At 35.7% G+C, this 13,892-nt stretch overlaps 1 protein-coding gene across 1 annotated transcript; it reads left to right on the top strand.

Annotated features, from left to right (window-relative positions):
• The first annotated feature begins 336 nt into the window (after positions 1–336).
• Positions 337–13,108, top strand: LOC110803796 (DEAD-box ATP-dependent RNA helicase 10). The gene is made up of 13 exons (XM_022009322.2): positions 337–664; positions 805–934; positions 1,476–1,545; positions 1,844–1,906; positions 4,895–4,969; positions 6,624–6,743; positions 7,265–7,306; positions 7,401–7,475; positions 9,386–9,529; positions 10,322–10,459; positions 10,668–10,779; positions 10,857–10,945; positions 12,664–13,108. Exons 1-13 carry the CDS (start codon positions 526–528, stop codon positions 12,790–12,792), a joined length of 1,326 nt encoding a protein of 441 aa, XP_021865014.2. The 5' UTR covers positions 337–525; the 3' UTR covers positions 12,793–13,108.
• Positions 13,109–13,892: the final 784 nt, after the last annotated feature.

A 13,892-nucleotide genomic window follows, 5' to 3' on the forward strand; every position in this document is an offset into this window, starting at 1 on the left:
TACATATATTATATAGGTTAAGGATGTCAGGGGTATAATGGACATCCACAATACAATATATTTATAACAAAAACCTATTTCTTTCCAGTTTTTTATTTTTAAATAAATGCAAAAAATAGCAAAACGGCATAGTTTTGATAGTGGTGCATGTAGAGGTACGTGCACCATTGTCCACCATCTAAATTGCGCCTTTTAGCCCAATAATTATTATCTGCGTATATTTAACCAGAAAAAAAGCTGAAACAAAATAAATCTGGGCTTGGTCTAATTCACACGTGTGAATGAAAAGGATAACAGGAGAAGCTTCATCTTGTGGGCTTGGTCCAATGAATTTTAGGTGGACCATTCGACCAAGTTCATCTAAGAGTTTTAAATGTTTAAAGGTCTCGCGAAACCCTTAAATCTGAGTTCATGCTTTCTGGTTATCGACTTCCTTTGAGTTCTACCATTTGCTTCCCCTTCTCTGCGTCTCTCTGTTCAAAATAATAATAATTCACCGATTGCAATTTCTTCGAAGGATAAAAAATGGAGGAACAACACATAGAAGAGGTGAAATCATTCAAAGAACTTAATATATGCGAGCCCTTAATTGAAGCTTGTAATAGATTAGGGTGGACTGCTCCTACTAAAATTCAAGCCGATTCCATTCCTCATGCTCTTGAAGGTATGCCTCTTCATGATTAATTGTTGTTAATTGACTATATCATCTTATCTGATTAATTGTTTGAATTGGGTGTTTGTTTGTCTTTGAATTTATGAGGTTAATTGTCCTTGTTTGATTTTTGAGTGATTTGGTGAATGCAGGAAAGGATATAATTGGGCTTGCACAGACTGGGTCTGGTAAAACTGGGGCTTTTGCATTGCCCATAATTAAGTTTTTATTGGATGAAAAATCACCTCAGCCTTTTTTCGGTTGCGTGCTTTCGCCAACTCGGTGAGCTTTTGTTGTGTTATTGGTGGTTAATGGGCTTTAATTGACATTCTTGATCTACGATAACCCTTTTATTTAATGCCTGGTTTTGGAAGTGTCGAATTTCTCATCTTTTACTGTTTGTTTTCATGCCGCTTGTTCCACTCTGTTGTTTCTGCAATATTGCTTTTTGTTTTGGGTGAATTTAGAAATTCTGAATTGGAATCTTCTCGAACCTGCATACGAGTATGTTGCAAGTTTGCATTTGATACTATACAGTTCTACTGAATGTTTTAATTTGAATTACTTCGTGCTTGATCCAACATATATCCACCTTCTACGGTTCTACCTAGCCTTGAATGATCACTGCGGTAGTGTTTATCACTTCATATTTCATTATTTGTTGACCTATGAATTTTAGGTTTTTTATGGTACCCCTTTTCTTTTCTGTTTGAGTTACTCTTCCGATGGGAATTTAGTCCTCATTGGTTTACAACGTAATGCACTTTCATCGGGCCAACATATGATGTCTCTCTCATCTTATCCTTTTTTTTTGTGCAATTAGGGAGCTTGCATTCCAAATTGCTGAACAATTTGAAGCTCTAGGAGCTAGCATTGGATTAAGAACTTCAGTGGTAAGCATTTTAATGAGTTGATTACCTTTCATTTGTGCACTTTGACTTGAACTACTGCTATACTTTGTGGAGCTGTTTGTTTGGCCATGTATGAAAGCTTGTGATATTATTTATAGAGCAACTCTATCCTAATTATTATTCGAGGAATTTAATTGTTACTTTACTAATTTCGGTACCAAATGAAAGAATGAAAGTAATTGTCTTCTTTGTTGCGAGTCACATGGTTTCACTTGCGTTTGAAAGCAAGTTCGATGACTATATGGTTCACAAATGCTGACAACATCATATCTTTTTGTAGCTTGTTGGTGGAGTGGACATGAACCAGCAGCAACTTGCTCTTGGAAGACAGCCTCACATCATAGTATGTGGTCGTTCACATATGTTTTTTTTTTGTAGTACGAGTACATGGTATACATTGTTCCAGGATCGTGAATAAATAAATGACTACATTTTGAAACTTGCTTTAGATATCATACTAATGACCTATGTTGTAACTAGTAAATTAACAGATTCTAGAAACTAGTGCATAATGCACGTGCATAGGACCATAGGTATACAATACTATAAGTGTGAAATATTACATAGAAGTGTCTTGGAGCATCTAAAAGTTTGATACTGTCATGACTCCTTAGTTAGATTTGTTATTGTAACTTGTAAATAGGTCGATGTTCTTTAATGTGGTCCTTCGGATTTTCTTGATTAAATGTGGTACATATTTGTGAACTTACCTGCCATTGCGTTTAAAGTTCTAAAAGAACACTAATTTTACCATAAGTAGCTAGCTAGAGCCATATAATCTTAGTTTTAAAAGGCGCAAAAGTCCCTTAAGCCTAGGCCCATGCCTTTTGTGCACAAGATGCACAATTTTATAATTTTTTTTGGTATTTATTTTCTGAAAAAATAAATCAAAATGTATTACTTGTTGTCACAAAAGGGTAAAATAGTAATTACAGTAAAGTTAAAATCTTTTTTGAGGAAGAAAAACCAAACAAAAAGGGGACTAAGGAAGGTTGCTATGCATTTAGATTCTCAAGAGACGTGCATCACACCTTGCATAAAAATATTACTTTAAAATAGAAAAAAGGAGGAGTTTACTCGTTGAAAGAGACGAGGAAAAAAAACTTGGGTTTTCTCTCTTCTCTTTTTAATATTGTAAGTTCTAACTATTAGGGAGCCATTAAAATCACGTTGTTTGGCCTTTCTTAAAAATAAATATTACTTGTCAACAGTTGGATGAATGGTACCATAAGGCGCAAGGCGTTGTGAGCCTGGGAAAAAGTGCAAAGACGCGCACCTTTTAGAGGGGGCTTGAGCGAGTCATGGCTAGGCTCCATGACTTGTGCCTTGAGCATAGGCGAGCTTTTTAAAAACTAAGCATAGACTTTAAATAAAGGTTGTTGCTGAACATCGTGTGCTTAATTGAAGTCTTAGACACTTTCTGTACCCTCTCCTCATTGCAATAAAATAACTAGTTGAGTCTTAACATATGGGTATCACAAAAGTAGTTGAGTCAAAGCTCCTTGTAATCTCCACACTTTTCTCGACACGTAATGAAATGACCTGAGAGAAAACCCTAAAATTTCTCCCTTTTTTCTTGTCTCTTTCGGACAACGACGAGTCATGTAAACCCCTCTTTTATTTTAAAGTAACACCTTTTATCTAAGATGTGATGTCATTTTTATAAAAAATCAAATTCTATAATGCTCGCTTATAGATAATTAAAGATATTAATGGTTAACGTTTTGTGAAGCGTAAAAGTCAAATCGTGTAAACTAAAAAAAACAGGAGTAATATATGCTATGAATCAGATGCTGTTTTGTGTTCATCTTTGTTGAATTTGGTATTTACTCCTGGTTTTTAAATGCACGCATGACTTTAATTTGTATTTATTGTTTCGGAACTTTATTAACCTTGGAATATTTTTCCCATTTCTGAAATACTTCAGTTATTCACCCTGCTCTTCTCTTATAATGCATTTGAGATGATAATCATAATATAGCAGCAGGTGTAGGATGACAGAAGCCTTGTAAGGGGGGCACTTGGTTCAACTTCCATACCTTAACCCAGGTGTTTTGTTAACCAAATAAAATTAAAAATCAATTTTCTGTTCTTTGTTTTGTCTGTTTTGCTTCGTCATCCCTTCTCTCCATCTCCTCCTCCCTTCCGCCATGGGGACAATATTGCTGCTCCTCCAACAGAACATCGTCTTTCTTCAAAAAATAAAAAAAAATTACGCTTCTTCTGATGACCATTAAAACTTAAATTAATCTTCTGTTCTTTGTTTTGTCAGTTTTGCTTCGTCATACCTTCTCTCCATCTCCTCCTCCCTTCCTCTATGGGGACAATATTGCTGCTCCTCCAACAGAACACCGTCTTTCTTCAAAAAATAAAAAAGTTACGCTTCTTCTGATGACCATTAAAACTCAAATTAATCTTAAAAGACTTAAATTATTGAGTTTTGTCCATTAAGAATTTTAATTCTGAAATTTTAGCGACCAACACCATAACTTACAATCCAAATTGATGATTTTTAATGTACAGAAATGAAGAGATGATTGTTATATTTTATTTTGTTATGTTTTCTTTTCTAGCCATGGTATTTTCCATGGTTGATGAGAAGATGATCTTCATCATTCCTGTTTCATTCTGAAGGGCGAATGAGCAGTGAACATTTTTTGGTTTTTAGTTTTTATTTTGTTTCATAAAATTTTGATTCAAAGTTCATGGGTTTGGCTCATACCCACCTCCCCCCAAGGTATGAGAAACCAATACCTTGGGGGTTTGGAGTGTGGGCCCCCCAGGTATCAAATTTTTAAAAATATTGAACCAAAGACCAAGTATGAGTTTGGTTGATTCTAAAGTCTAAACCCATACTTGATTCCAAAAATGGCTAAACCAAATTCCCCTTGAAAGTTTCTTGGGGGTTCTTAGCCTGATGCCGCTGTTGGTTTATACAAGTTAAAGCTTGGACCAAAGCTTAGTGTTCTGTTTGGACTTAGGATAGGGGATCTGCCTTTTTATTTGTTGAGTGATAGACTGATAGTAAGATATATAGATGTGCTACTGCTCAGGGCTTTTATATTTTTTATCTCGAGTACATCATTGAACTCCCAAGTAAGCTGCCATAAATTTGACCCCCCAAGCTTTTAGGTTAATCCGTTGATAGAAGATGACGGAAAATGCATATGTGGGCTACAACACTTGGTTCAATAACAAATCAAGACGATTCTTTAAATGATCTTGTTCTATTAATTTCGTTTGTTATCTTATTCGGATGATTTATAGCTTCACAAAATTATTCTTGCTTTAATTATCTGTCTTCTTTGTCATTTATTTTCTTTTTTTATAGGTGGGAACGCCTGGACGCCTTATAGATCATTTGACTAATACCAAAGATTTTTCACTTCGTACCTTGAAATATCTGGTATGTATCACACCTAACATAGGCCGTGCTAGTATTTTTTTCTTCTTTGAATGCATTCAGTATTCTCCTTTATCCTCGTATTTCTGCAAGTCTTCCCCAGCTGAATGACTTGGATTTTGTCATGTCACGTGTTTTATTATCCCTTAGGCCTTGTTCTCTTCAACTTGAACGTCTCAATTCTTTAATTATCACAACATTTCCAAGTGGATGAATTTTGGATCAGAAGACCACATGTGCTTAAAAACTATGAGAAATAAAGATAAACAAGTGGTGTCCTTAATTGGTTAAGGACTAAGGGTAAAGTTGTAACTTATTTTTGGAATACATCCCAAAAAAGAAATAAAGATAAACAAGTGGTGTCCTTAATTGGTTAAGGACTAAGGGTAAAGTTGTAACTTATTTTTGGAATACATCCCAAAAAAGAATTGTTGCAATACTTGTGAAACTTCCCAAAATAGAAGTGTTGCAACAAATAAAGAACCGATATTTAGTAGAAATTGGTTGTATTCAGTAGAAATCAGTTTTAACCACTCAATATAATAAGTTTTAATCTGTAAAAGTAATTTCAGTGCCTTAAATCTAAGCTAAATAGGGCTTTAGTCTCATCATCTATAATCATCATCTATAATCCTAAGTTGTCCAAATGTCCAATTTGTCTTTGAGATAGCTCAATGGTCATATTTTCTCTTAAAATCTTTAAAAGGTCGTTACGAAGTAGACTTGAAACTGAGTAGGGACTTAGAAAAACGACATAGAGCCAAGCTGTTTAATTTGCAAACCATCACCAAATGTACAGATTATGTAGTTCCATCCTTTCGTCTCAGTTTCAATTGAATAAATAATTAAGAGTTTCCTTTTGTCGACTGTTTGGTTTATATTTGACGTGACATAACCTATTTGCTGTCATTTAAAGAGTTTCTCTTTTCCTCATAATAATGCTGTTGGTCGCCGTATGATGATTAGTGAGGGAAAGCTGTTGGTTTTATTGCAAGTTAGAGCGCTTATTTTGTGATAGAGTGTGTGACATATTAACTAGCATAAGTTCCTACGATGGTGCACATGTTCACATTCACTTAGCTTATATTAGCTTTAACTTACCACTTTACAATTTACAACAGAAATCATGCTTTACATACATATTCTTAATAACCCCAGCCCCACACTATCTTTATATTCCTCCATTTCTAGCTAAGGTTAAGAGAGAGGAATAACAACGAATAGTTCTTTTTTCCCGTCTTGTTCTCCAAGCTTCTTGTTTTGAAACTTGTCTTACATTATTGCTTAAACTTCTGATGCCTAAGCCCCATTCAAATTAATATTTTTCATCGTTAAATAGTGAATACTGTTGTCGTCCCTTGGGATTTTTTTTTAATATTAAACGTATTTTACGTTTCTCACGTCAATCGAAGTATTTCGTTCTGTTATTTATTTTTCTTAATTGTTCTTGGAAACATAGAGAGAACTTTAAAAGTTGGATATCTTACACTTTATTCTTTAAGCTGCACCAATGTGCCTGAGAATCTTGATCTGTGCCAAAGGAATAGTTGCCTCTTGTATGTGCTAGGTGCTAGTACTGTATGTGTGGATTTCATTTTTTGTTTTGATTTTTCCGCATTCATATTAGTATTTAGTGATTGGTTCCTATAATCTGCAGGTGTTGGATGAGGCTGATAGATTGTTGGATGAGAACTTTGAAAAATCACTTGATGATATTTTAAAAGTTATTCCTATTAATAGAAGGACTTATTTGTTTTCTGCCACTATGACAAAAAAGGTAAGCATGTTATATAATTGATTTTGTTCTTTTTTCACCATTTTCTGAAGATGTTAGAGCATGAATAAAGGGAGACTCTTAGGTGAGAAATGGGAAACTCTTAATTAGATATTGTTAGAGAAAATTCTGAAATAAGAGCTAGTGCCACATCATTTTTTTTGCATGAAAATAAAATTAGAAAGAGAGTAACAGAGAATAAGAGCTAGTGCATTTTCACAATTTTTGGGAGGAGACTCTTATTTGGAGTTGGACCTTAGGTGGCATAAGAGGGATATTAAGAGCCTTTAAAATAAGAGTCTCCCCTTATCGATGCTCTCTTGTTGAGGATAGGAAAGTACCATTGTTCATCACGAGTTTCTCCAGATATTTGACACATCTTTCACCTTTTTACCCCTCTCTTTTTCGTGGCTTATTGCAGCTATTATTTCAAATGACAATATTGTATTAGTTTTTAAGTTTTGATATTTTTCAAGAGATGAGATGAGGGATATTTATAATTAGAAGGTCCTTTCTTGTTGCAGGTCAAGAAGCTTCAAAGGGCTTGTTTAAGGGACCCCGTGAAGGTTAGGTTCAGACGCGATGTGCCAACAATTCAATTTATATCTAGAAACGTATATCTCTTCTTTTTGCCCTATCAATATGTTTTTTCTATTCCAGGTTGAGTCAGACTCAAAATATTCTACTGTCGACACTTTGAAGCAGCAATATCTTTTTATACCTGCTGGAAAAAAGGTTTCTCTTCTATGTACTTCCTTCTCATATACTGATTTACCTTGTTGTTGCGACATTGACAATTAATGATTGGAACGTTTATTTCATGTACATTCCTGTGGTGTCTCATGTCTGATACATTGATGTATATTTTTAGGTGAAAGAATAAAATCAAGGTATAATTGCCTTAAAGCTTTGAATAGTTTGAATTAGTTTATTTAGTCAATGTAAGGAATTACGGTAGTTTATTTTTTCATTACACGAAAGAAATTGAAGGTACAAGCACGATTATTGCTTCGTCTTGAGATGTTATATTGTATTCATTTTTTGGAGAAAATGTATGACTAAAATGAATCAAAGAGGGAATTTCCTCTACAACAGTTATTAGATTTCAAAGGTGTGTGTCGTGTGACTACTATGTAGGAGCCCTCAACTAAGGTCTAAGTACTCCACTTGTCCACTTACTCCAGCACAACCCATCAAGATCACAGTTCATTTTTTAAAATCATGAATCATTTTGATTTTGGAATCATAGATAAAGCTGGGGATTGTTCGTTTTATTTAGAGTTACACTAGAATTTTTTTGATGGCATATTTGATCCTGATAGAGACATAAATACATAATAAAGGAGCTGGCTGTTATGTTAGAGTAGTGTTGTTGTGCATCTTGGCTCTCGGTTCTTGAGCATGTTGGGAGATTAGGCTTTTTAGGTAATCAATATATATAGATATTGGAGTAGTATTTTTGTTCATCTTGCTTTTGATCCTCGTGATTACTGATTAGTATGTTGAGTCTGGATATTGAAATTGTTTACATCCCAAATATTTTCGAGTTGAAGCAACATCACACTATTTTGAACCTCTCAGACCCCATTCTTTCCTCGGATCTTTCTCAGAAACTGGGAAGCTAATTTTTTTAGCCGAGTTCAAGCCCGTGATTTTTGTTTGGGATTGAACTCTTCCTTGGCTAAAACTCCTCTGCAAGACTACAACTGTATTCTTTCTTCTTTTATCTGATGACGGTTATTTTGTGTGGATCTTGAATTTGAATAATGGATTCCCTACTGCAATATAGCACGATGAAAGATTTTTTATTTTTATTTTTTTTAGTAGTTTCATCGTCAAAATGCAATATAAACAGTGTATTTGGTAATCTTACTAATGACTATATCTATGGAAGATGTATGGAAGATGTGGGGAGTAAAAGCTATAGGAAAACCAATGAGGATTCAGGTGAAAGGGCACTTGAGCAACTTTCATGTAATTCTTGCTATCACATGCATTTACGGGGTAAAGAATGATCAAAATGAAAATAGGAAAAAGAAAAGTCTTGGAGGCATAAGCGCTTTTTCTAGTCAATGGTTTAAATTTAGCATTGTTGGCCGGAAGACAAAAGTAATGATACGTTGTAGGTCCGTACTTTTTTAAATTTCTGTGTTGAGAGGTCTTTATTTTTTTATCCCTATTCCTTGACTTGGCTGAGACATACTACTTTCTTTGTAAAGTGATTTTGGCTCTTGGCTGTACTAAACTTGTAAATATCATGGATTACGGAATGTATCATGTTGATGCATGCTATTTAATTTACTTCTTGTTAGTCATCTATATTTCATTCTATGTTAGTGCTTGTTATTCCTTTGGATGTTCTTGTCATGATTGTTTATTTTGATCTGACACTATGACCTAGTGCAACTTATAACCTTTTTGCTGCTTTGAAGACATAAGCAAAAAACAAAAAAAACCCGAGGCATAAGCAAAAACAAAAAAAACTTGAGGCATGTCGTCATGGTTACATTTGTGCTTGACTTCTTTATTTCTACCACTTTTCTCATAGAAATCTAGTGCCTGTTTTATTTGAGTGCTAACTGTTGTATATGTTATTGGAGATTTTTATTATGTCTTACGCTTTTGCAAACATTCTTTTTTCTCAGGAATGCTATCTTGTATATATTTTGAGGGAGATGTCTGGCAGCACTATGGTTTTCACACGTACATGTAATGCTACACTCCTGATAGCACTCATGCTTCGTAACCTTGGTTTTAGGGCGATTCCAATCAGTGGCGACATGCCTCAGGTTTATTTTGTTTTTGCTTATGCCTTCTCTTTTAGTTATACTCAGGGCTGCAAACGAGCCTTGTCGAGCTGAGTTTCTCTTGTTCGAGCTAACTTGATAGCTTAACCGGGCTTTGAAACTTGTTGTTCGAGTTTTGTTCGCTAAGCATTAGGATGTCTCGAGCTTGCTCGTTTAGCTAGTTCGAGCTTGAACCTCAGTTCTAGCTCAAGCTAAACGAGCTTTATTTGAGCTTAATAAACAAGCTTTGAGATATCGTCAAATTTATTTAAATCATATAATCAAATAGAAACTTCAGAAATTATATGTATGACTAGAATACTCTATGGGATATTATACTACATGATAGATTCGCTTACGTTCTATACATTTCTTGATATCTAAGGGTCATATTTTTTTTTAAAACCTTATATTTTTATTCCATTTAATTATTTTTTGAGCTTGAGCGAGTTTTAAACGTGCTAATAAACGAGCTTATAAACGAGTAATTAATGAGCTGTAAACGAGTGCTTGTGAACATTAACGAGCCGAACGTGATGTTGTTCGAGCTTGGCTCGTTTACTTATCGGGCCTAGAATTTTTGTTCAACTCGTTCATTAATTAATAAACGAGCTTGTTCGCGAGTTGTTAGCGAACGTATCGACTCATTTGCAGCCGTACTTATACTACCATACATTTTTCGTACGCTCGTTTTAAAATTATCTCTGTATCAAACCTAATATGGGTTGGTTGACCTCTAAGTGAAATCTTATTTCATACGTCCTTGATCCTGAAATAACCTTCCCTGTGTGGTAGGCAATGCGAACTGGGGCACTAAAGTTGTTCAAAGATGGTGATTGCAATATTCTCATTTGCACCGATATGGCAAGTAGAGGGCTTGATATTCCTAAAGCGGATATGGTGATAAATTATGATATTCCCGTAGATTCCAAGGTCAGCTTTTATTGTCCCTGTAGATTAATGATTAAAAGTTATTCTTAAGTACTTGTCCGTCGCTTAGTGCTTCCGATGTATACTGAGTGAAAACACTTCATTGCTCCTCAGCGGAGTGGAAGTGGAGTGGAAGTTCTGAGAACATACTTATAGACTATAGTTCACTTTCTGTCTCCATTGTGTCTATTTGACGATGTCTTTGCTTCAGGCTTACATTCATCGAGTAGGGAGAACAGCACGTGCTGGAAGGTCAGGGGTTGCCATCTCATTAGTAAATCAGTATGAGCTTGAGTATTTTCTGCAGATAGAGAAGTTGATAGGTGAGGAGCACTTCAATATTTGTGATATGAATTAATTTGTTTTCCTTTGAGGCCTTTATTTATTATCTGAGATACAGGCAAAACGTTACAGTTGCATCATGCTAAGGAAGAGGATGTTATGCTCCTTCTGGCACGTGTTACTCAGGCGAAAAGAATATCACAAGAGGTATGTTTACTTAATGCTACCGTATTCTTGTGATTATCGTTTTACGTTCCCTGTACGATTTAAGTTGTTTCTCTGTTTGCCTTCCTATTTGTGTCAAGCTAAAATGTACTTTCTCTATTTTTCTAGATGCAACCCTTCTATTTTCACTTTGCTAATACATAACTTCAATCACTAATCTCTTAAATTATCAATAAGTAGAAATTTTTAAGAAGTTGATGGTTGAAAGTAGGGGTGTGCAAGAATTGACCGTGACCTGAATCCGGAACCGGACCTGAATTGTCCGGTCCGGTCCGGACCGGTGGATTCAGGACCGGACACCGGTCCAAATAAAATTTAGATTCCGGATTCCGGGCCGGACCGGATAAAAACCGGAACTTTCCTGTCAAGTCCTGAAACTTGGACTCCTATTTTTAACCTACTTGTACTACTATACTTCTCCGCTACCCTCCTTCAACTTTTCAAGATAACCCTCCATCACTTTTCTCTCTCCTCTTCTAGTCCTCTCTACTTCTCAGCCAAACCTCCATTAATTACCACATCTCTTTCCCTCTTTCTACTTCTTAGGCCACAAACTCTTCAGATCTACAATTCTACATAGCGGTTTCGACTATTACGAAGACGATCGTAGTCAAGGAAATATTATCTGAATCGTGTGGCCTTCATCCTAAAGCTCTTGACTGGGAATCGGTTGTCTGGGTTAACTCTCAACGAGTTGACTCCCCCCTCCCTTTTGATATTATTCAATCGAAATAGTTTAATATATTCATTGATGTTACAAATCTATCTTAAGTTGTTACAAATCTATATAAAGTAAGCTTTGTTAATTCAACTAATATTCCAGTTGAATGAATTGGTCACTCTAAGTTGATGTTATTGTTAATTTTGAGGTATTAAATCTGCTTGCCAAGGGTTATTGAAAATATGCAGTAAGTTTATTTTTAGAACAAATTTTATGAATTTATGAGATTTAATGTAGATAAACGGTAGGTATTGAATTATTTAATGTGGTTATGACGGAAAAGTCAGTGTCAAATTAAGTACTTTTCGATAAACAAGTCCAACAGGTCAAAAACCGGTCCGGTCCGGAATTTTCAGGTCCGGACCGGTCTGAACCGGAATTATTCCGGACCGGTCTCCGGACCAAGGAAATTATGGATTCCGGTTCCGGTTCATACCGGTTCCGGTCCGGACCTGACCGGTTTGGACCGGTGCACACCCGTAGTTGAAAGCACTATTGACATAAAGCTAACAAGATTCCTTAGAGACCGTAGAATGTATGAATAGGGTAACAATAGAAGTGCTATAAAAATCAAAACGGAGGTAGTATGGGTTTGTGACTAGGCTTAAAATTCACATTCATGTTCCTTGTTCATTGCTAGTTGCTCTGTGTTAGTTGATAGTGAAAATTAGGAAGGACTTGGGCACAAAGATTGAGAAAAAGACGGAGGAAGTATTATATAGTAGAATATGAAATTTGTGGTTCCTTTTGTGTACTGATCTCGTGAATGTTGGCAATTTGGTAATAATCCTCCTGTAAACTTTTTATATACGAATTTGGTGCTTTTCGTAGTGAAAAGATGTTTGATATATCTTGGTGCTTCATGTGTTCCTATCCTTTAGAAATATATCAACATCATCTAGCATGGTTTTTGGTCTACTTGGTTGTTGACTGTTGAAGGCTGGTTGGTGTTTTAATATGGCCCTTTGTTGCATCGCAGAAAAGAAAGGAGGGTGGTAAGAATAAAAAAAAAGGCAGGGGAGATGATGATGGAGATGAAGTTGAGAAGTGGCAAAACACGAGCAAGGGCAACCTATGTGGCAAAACATTAAAAAAGTCGCGGAGATGATGCTTTTTTACTTGCATAGACAAATTCAAAGTATTGAAATAGGATACGCAACAATTCCAGGATGTAATTTGCATCCGTTTTTGTCTCTAGTTACTGCACCCTAGTACAATAGTCTTGTTTTACTTTGTTCCTGGAGTTGCATTCCCTTGTTTGTTAATTATCTTTTTGGTGTTATCAGAGGTTTGGAGGCTATTAGCTTATTACAATGTGTCGATTTAGCGCGAGTCCCAAGTCTTTATTATTTTGAATTTCAAAATTGCTTTTGATAGAAAAACATTGTAAACTGTGTATCCAAATGGACAATGTTATTTCTGTATGCCAGCTTGTAACACCACCCCGGGCCAATAGGAGGACGTTGAGCATATACTATCTCCGTCCCGGAATACTTGACATGTTTTTCTTATCGGGCCGTCCCTTAATACTTGACCTGTTTCTAAACATGGAAATATTCTAATAATATTATATTATTTCTCACTCCATCTCTATTAACCCACCTACCCCTTACTCCATACAAAAAATAATTAAAAGTTTAACCCTCACTCTCCCCCAACCCCATCTCTTAACACATTTTCCACTAACTACATTAAAATAATACCCTACTATCAACTACTACCTATTAAATTAAATAAGTTAATTCAAGTTCCTTAAACTCTGTGCCGGTCAAATCGGGTTGAATATTCTGGGACGGAGGGAGTAGTAGTTAGTAACTTGAGAAGCTTGAACCCCGTGCGCTAGAGCTGTCAAAAACTGACCCGACCCGAGAAATCGACTTGAACTGACCTGTATTTTTAAGGACCCAACCTGACCCGAGAACCAAAATTTTGTTAAAATAGGAAACCCATAACCTGACCGTATCCAACCTGTTAAAACCGACAGACCGATTTTGACCCGTTAATGCATGACCCGGACCCGAACCTAATACCCGATCGAAATATAACTGATAACAAAACTGAGTCAGCTTACCCGACCGAAAAATGACCCGAACCCGATTCAACACCCGACCCGATGTCAACCTGAAATCGATTATAACCAGACGAAACCTGTTATTGACTCAATTCGCGACAACCAGTTATCTGAATTTACGCGACTTGTTGAAAACC

Source organism: Spinacia oleracea, chromosome 2 (assembly GCF_020520425.1).
Source record: "Spinacia oleracea cultivar Varoflay chromosome 2, BTI_SOV_V1, whole genome shotgun sequence".
Lineage (NCBI taxonomy): Eukaryota > Viridiplantae > Streptophyta > Magnoliopsida > Caryophyllales > Amaranthaceae > Spinacia > Spinacia oleracea.

Bases quoted from the DNA above. Each gene is read 5' to 3' on its own strand.
- LOC110803796 (XM_022009322.2), top strand. From the start codon at position 526: ATGGAGGAACAACACATAGAAGAGGTGAAATCATTCAAAGAACTTAAT. The intron at 935-1,475 runs GTGAGCTTTTGT...TTGTGCAATTAG, and splicing joins TGCGTGCTTTCGCCAACTCG to GGAGCTTGCATTCCAAATTG. The intron at 10,460-10,667 runs GTCAGCTTTTAT...TCTTTGCTTCAG, and splicing joins ATATTCCCGTAGATTCCAAG to GCTTACATTCATCGAGTAGG.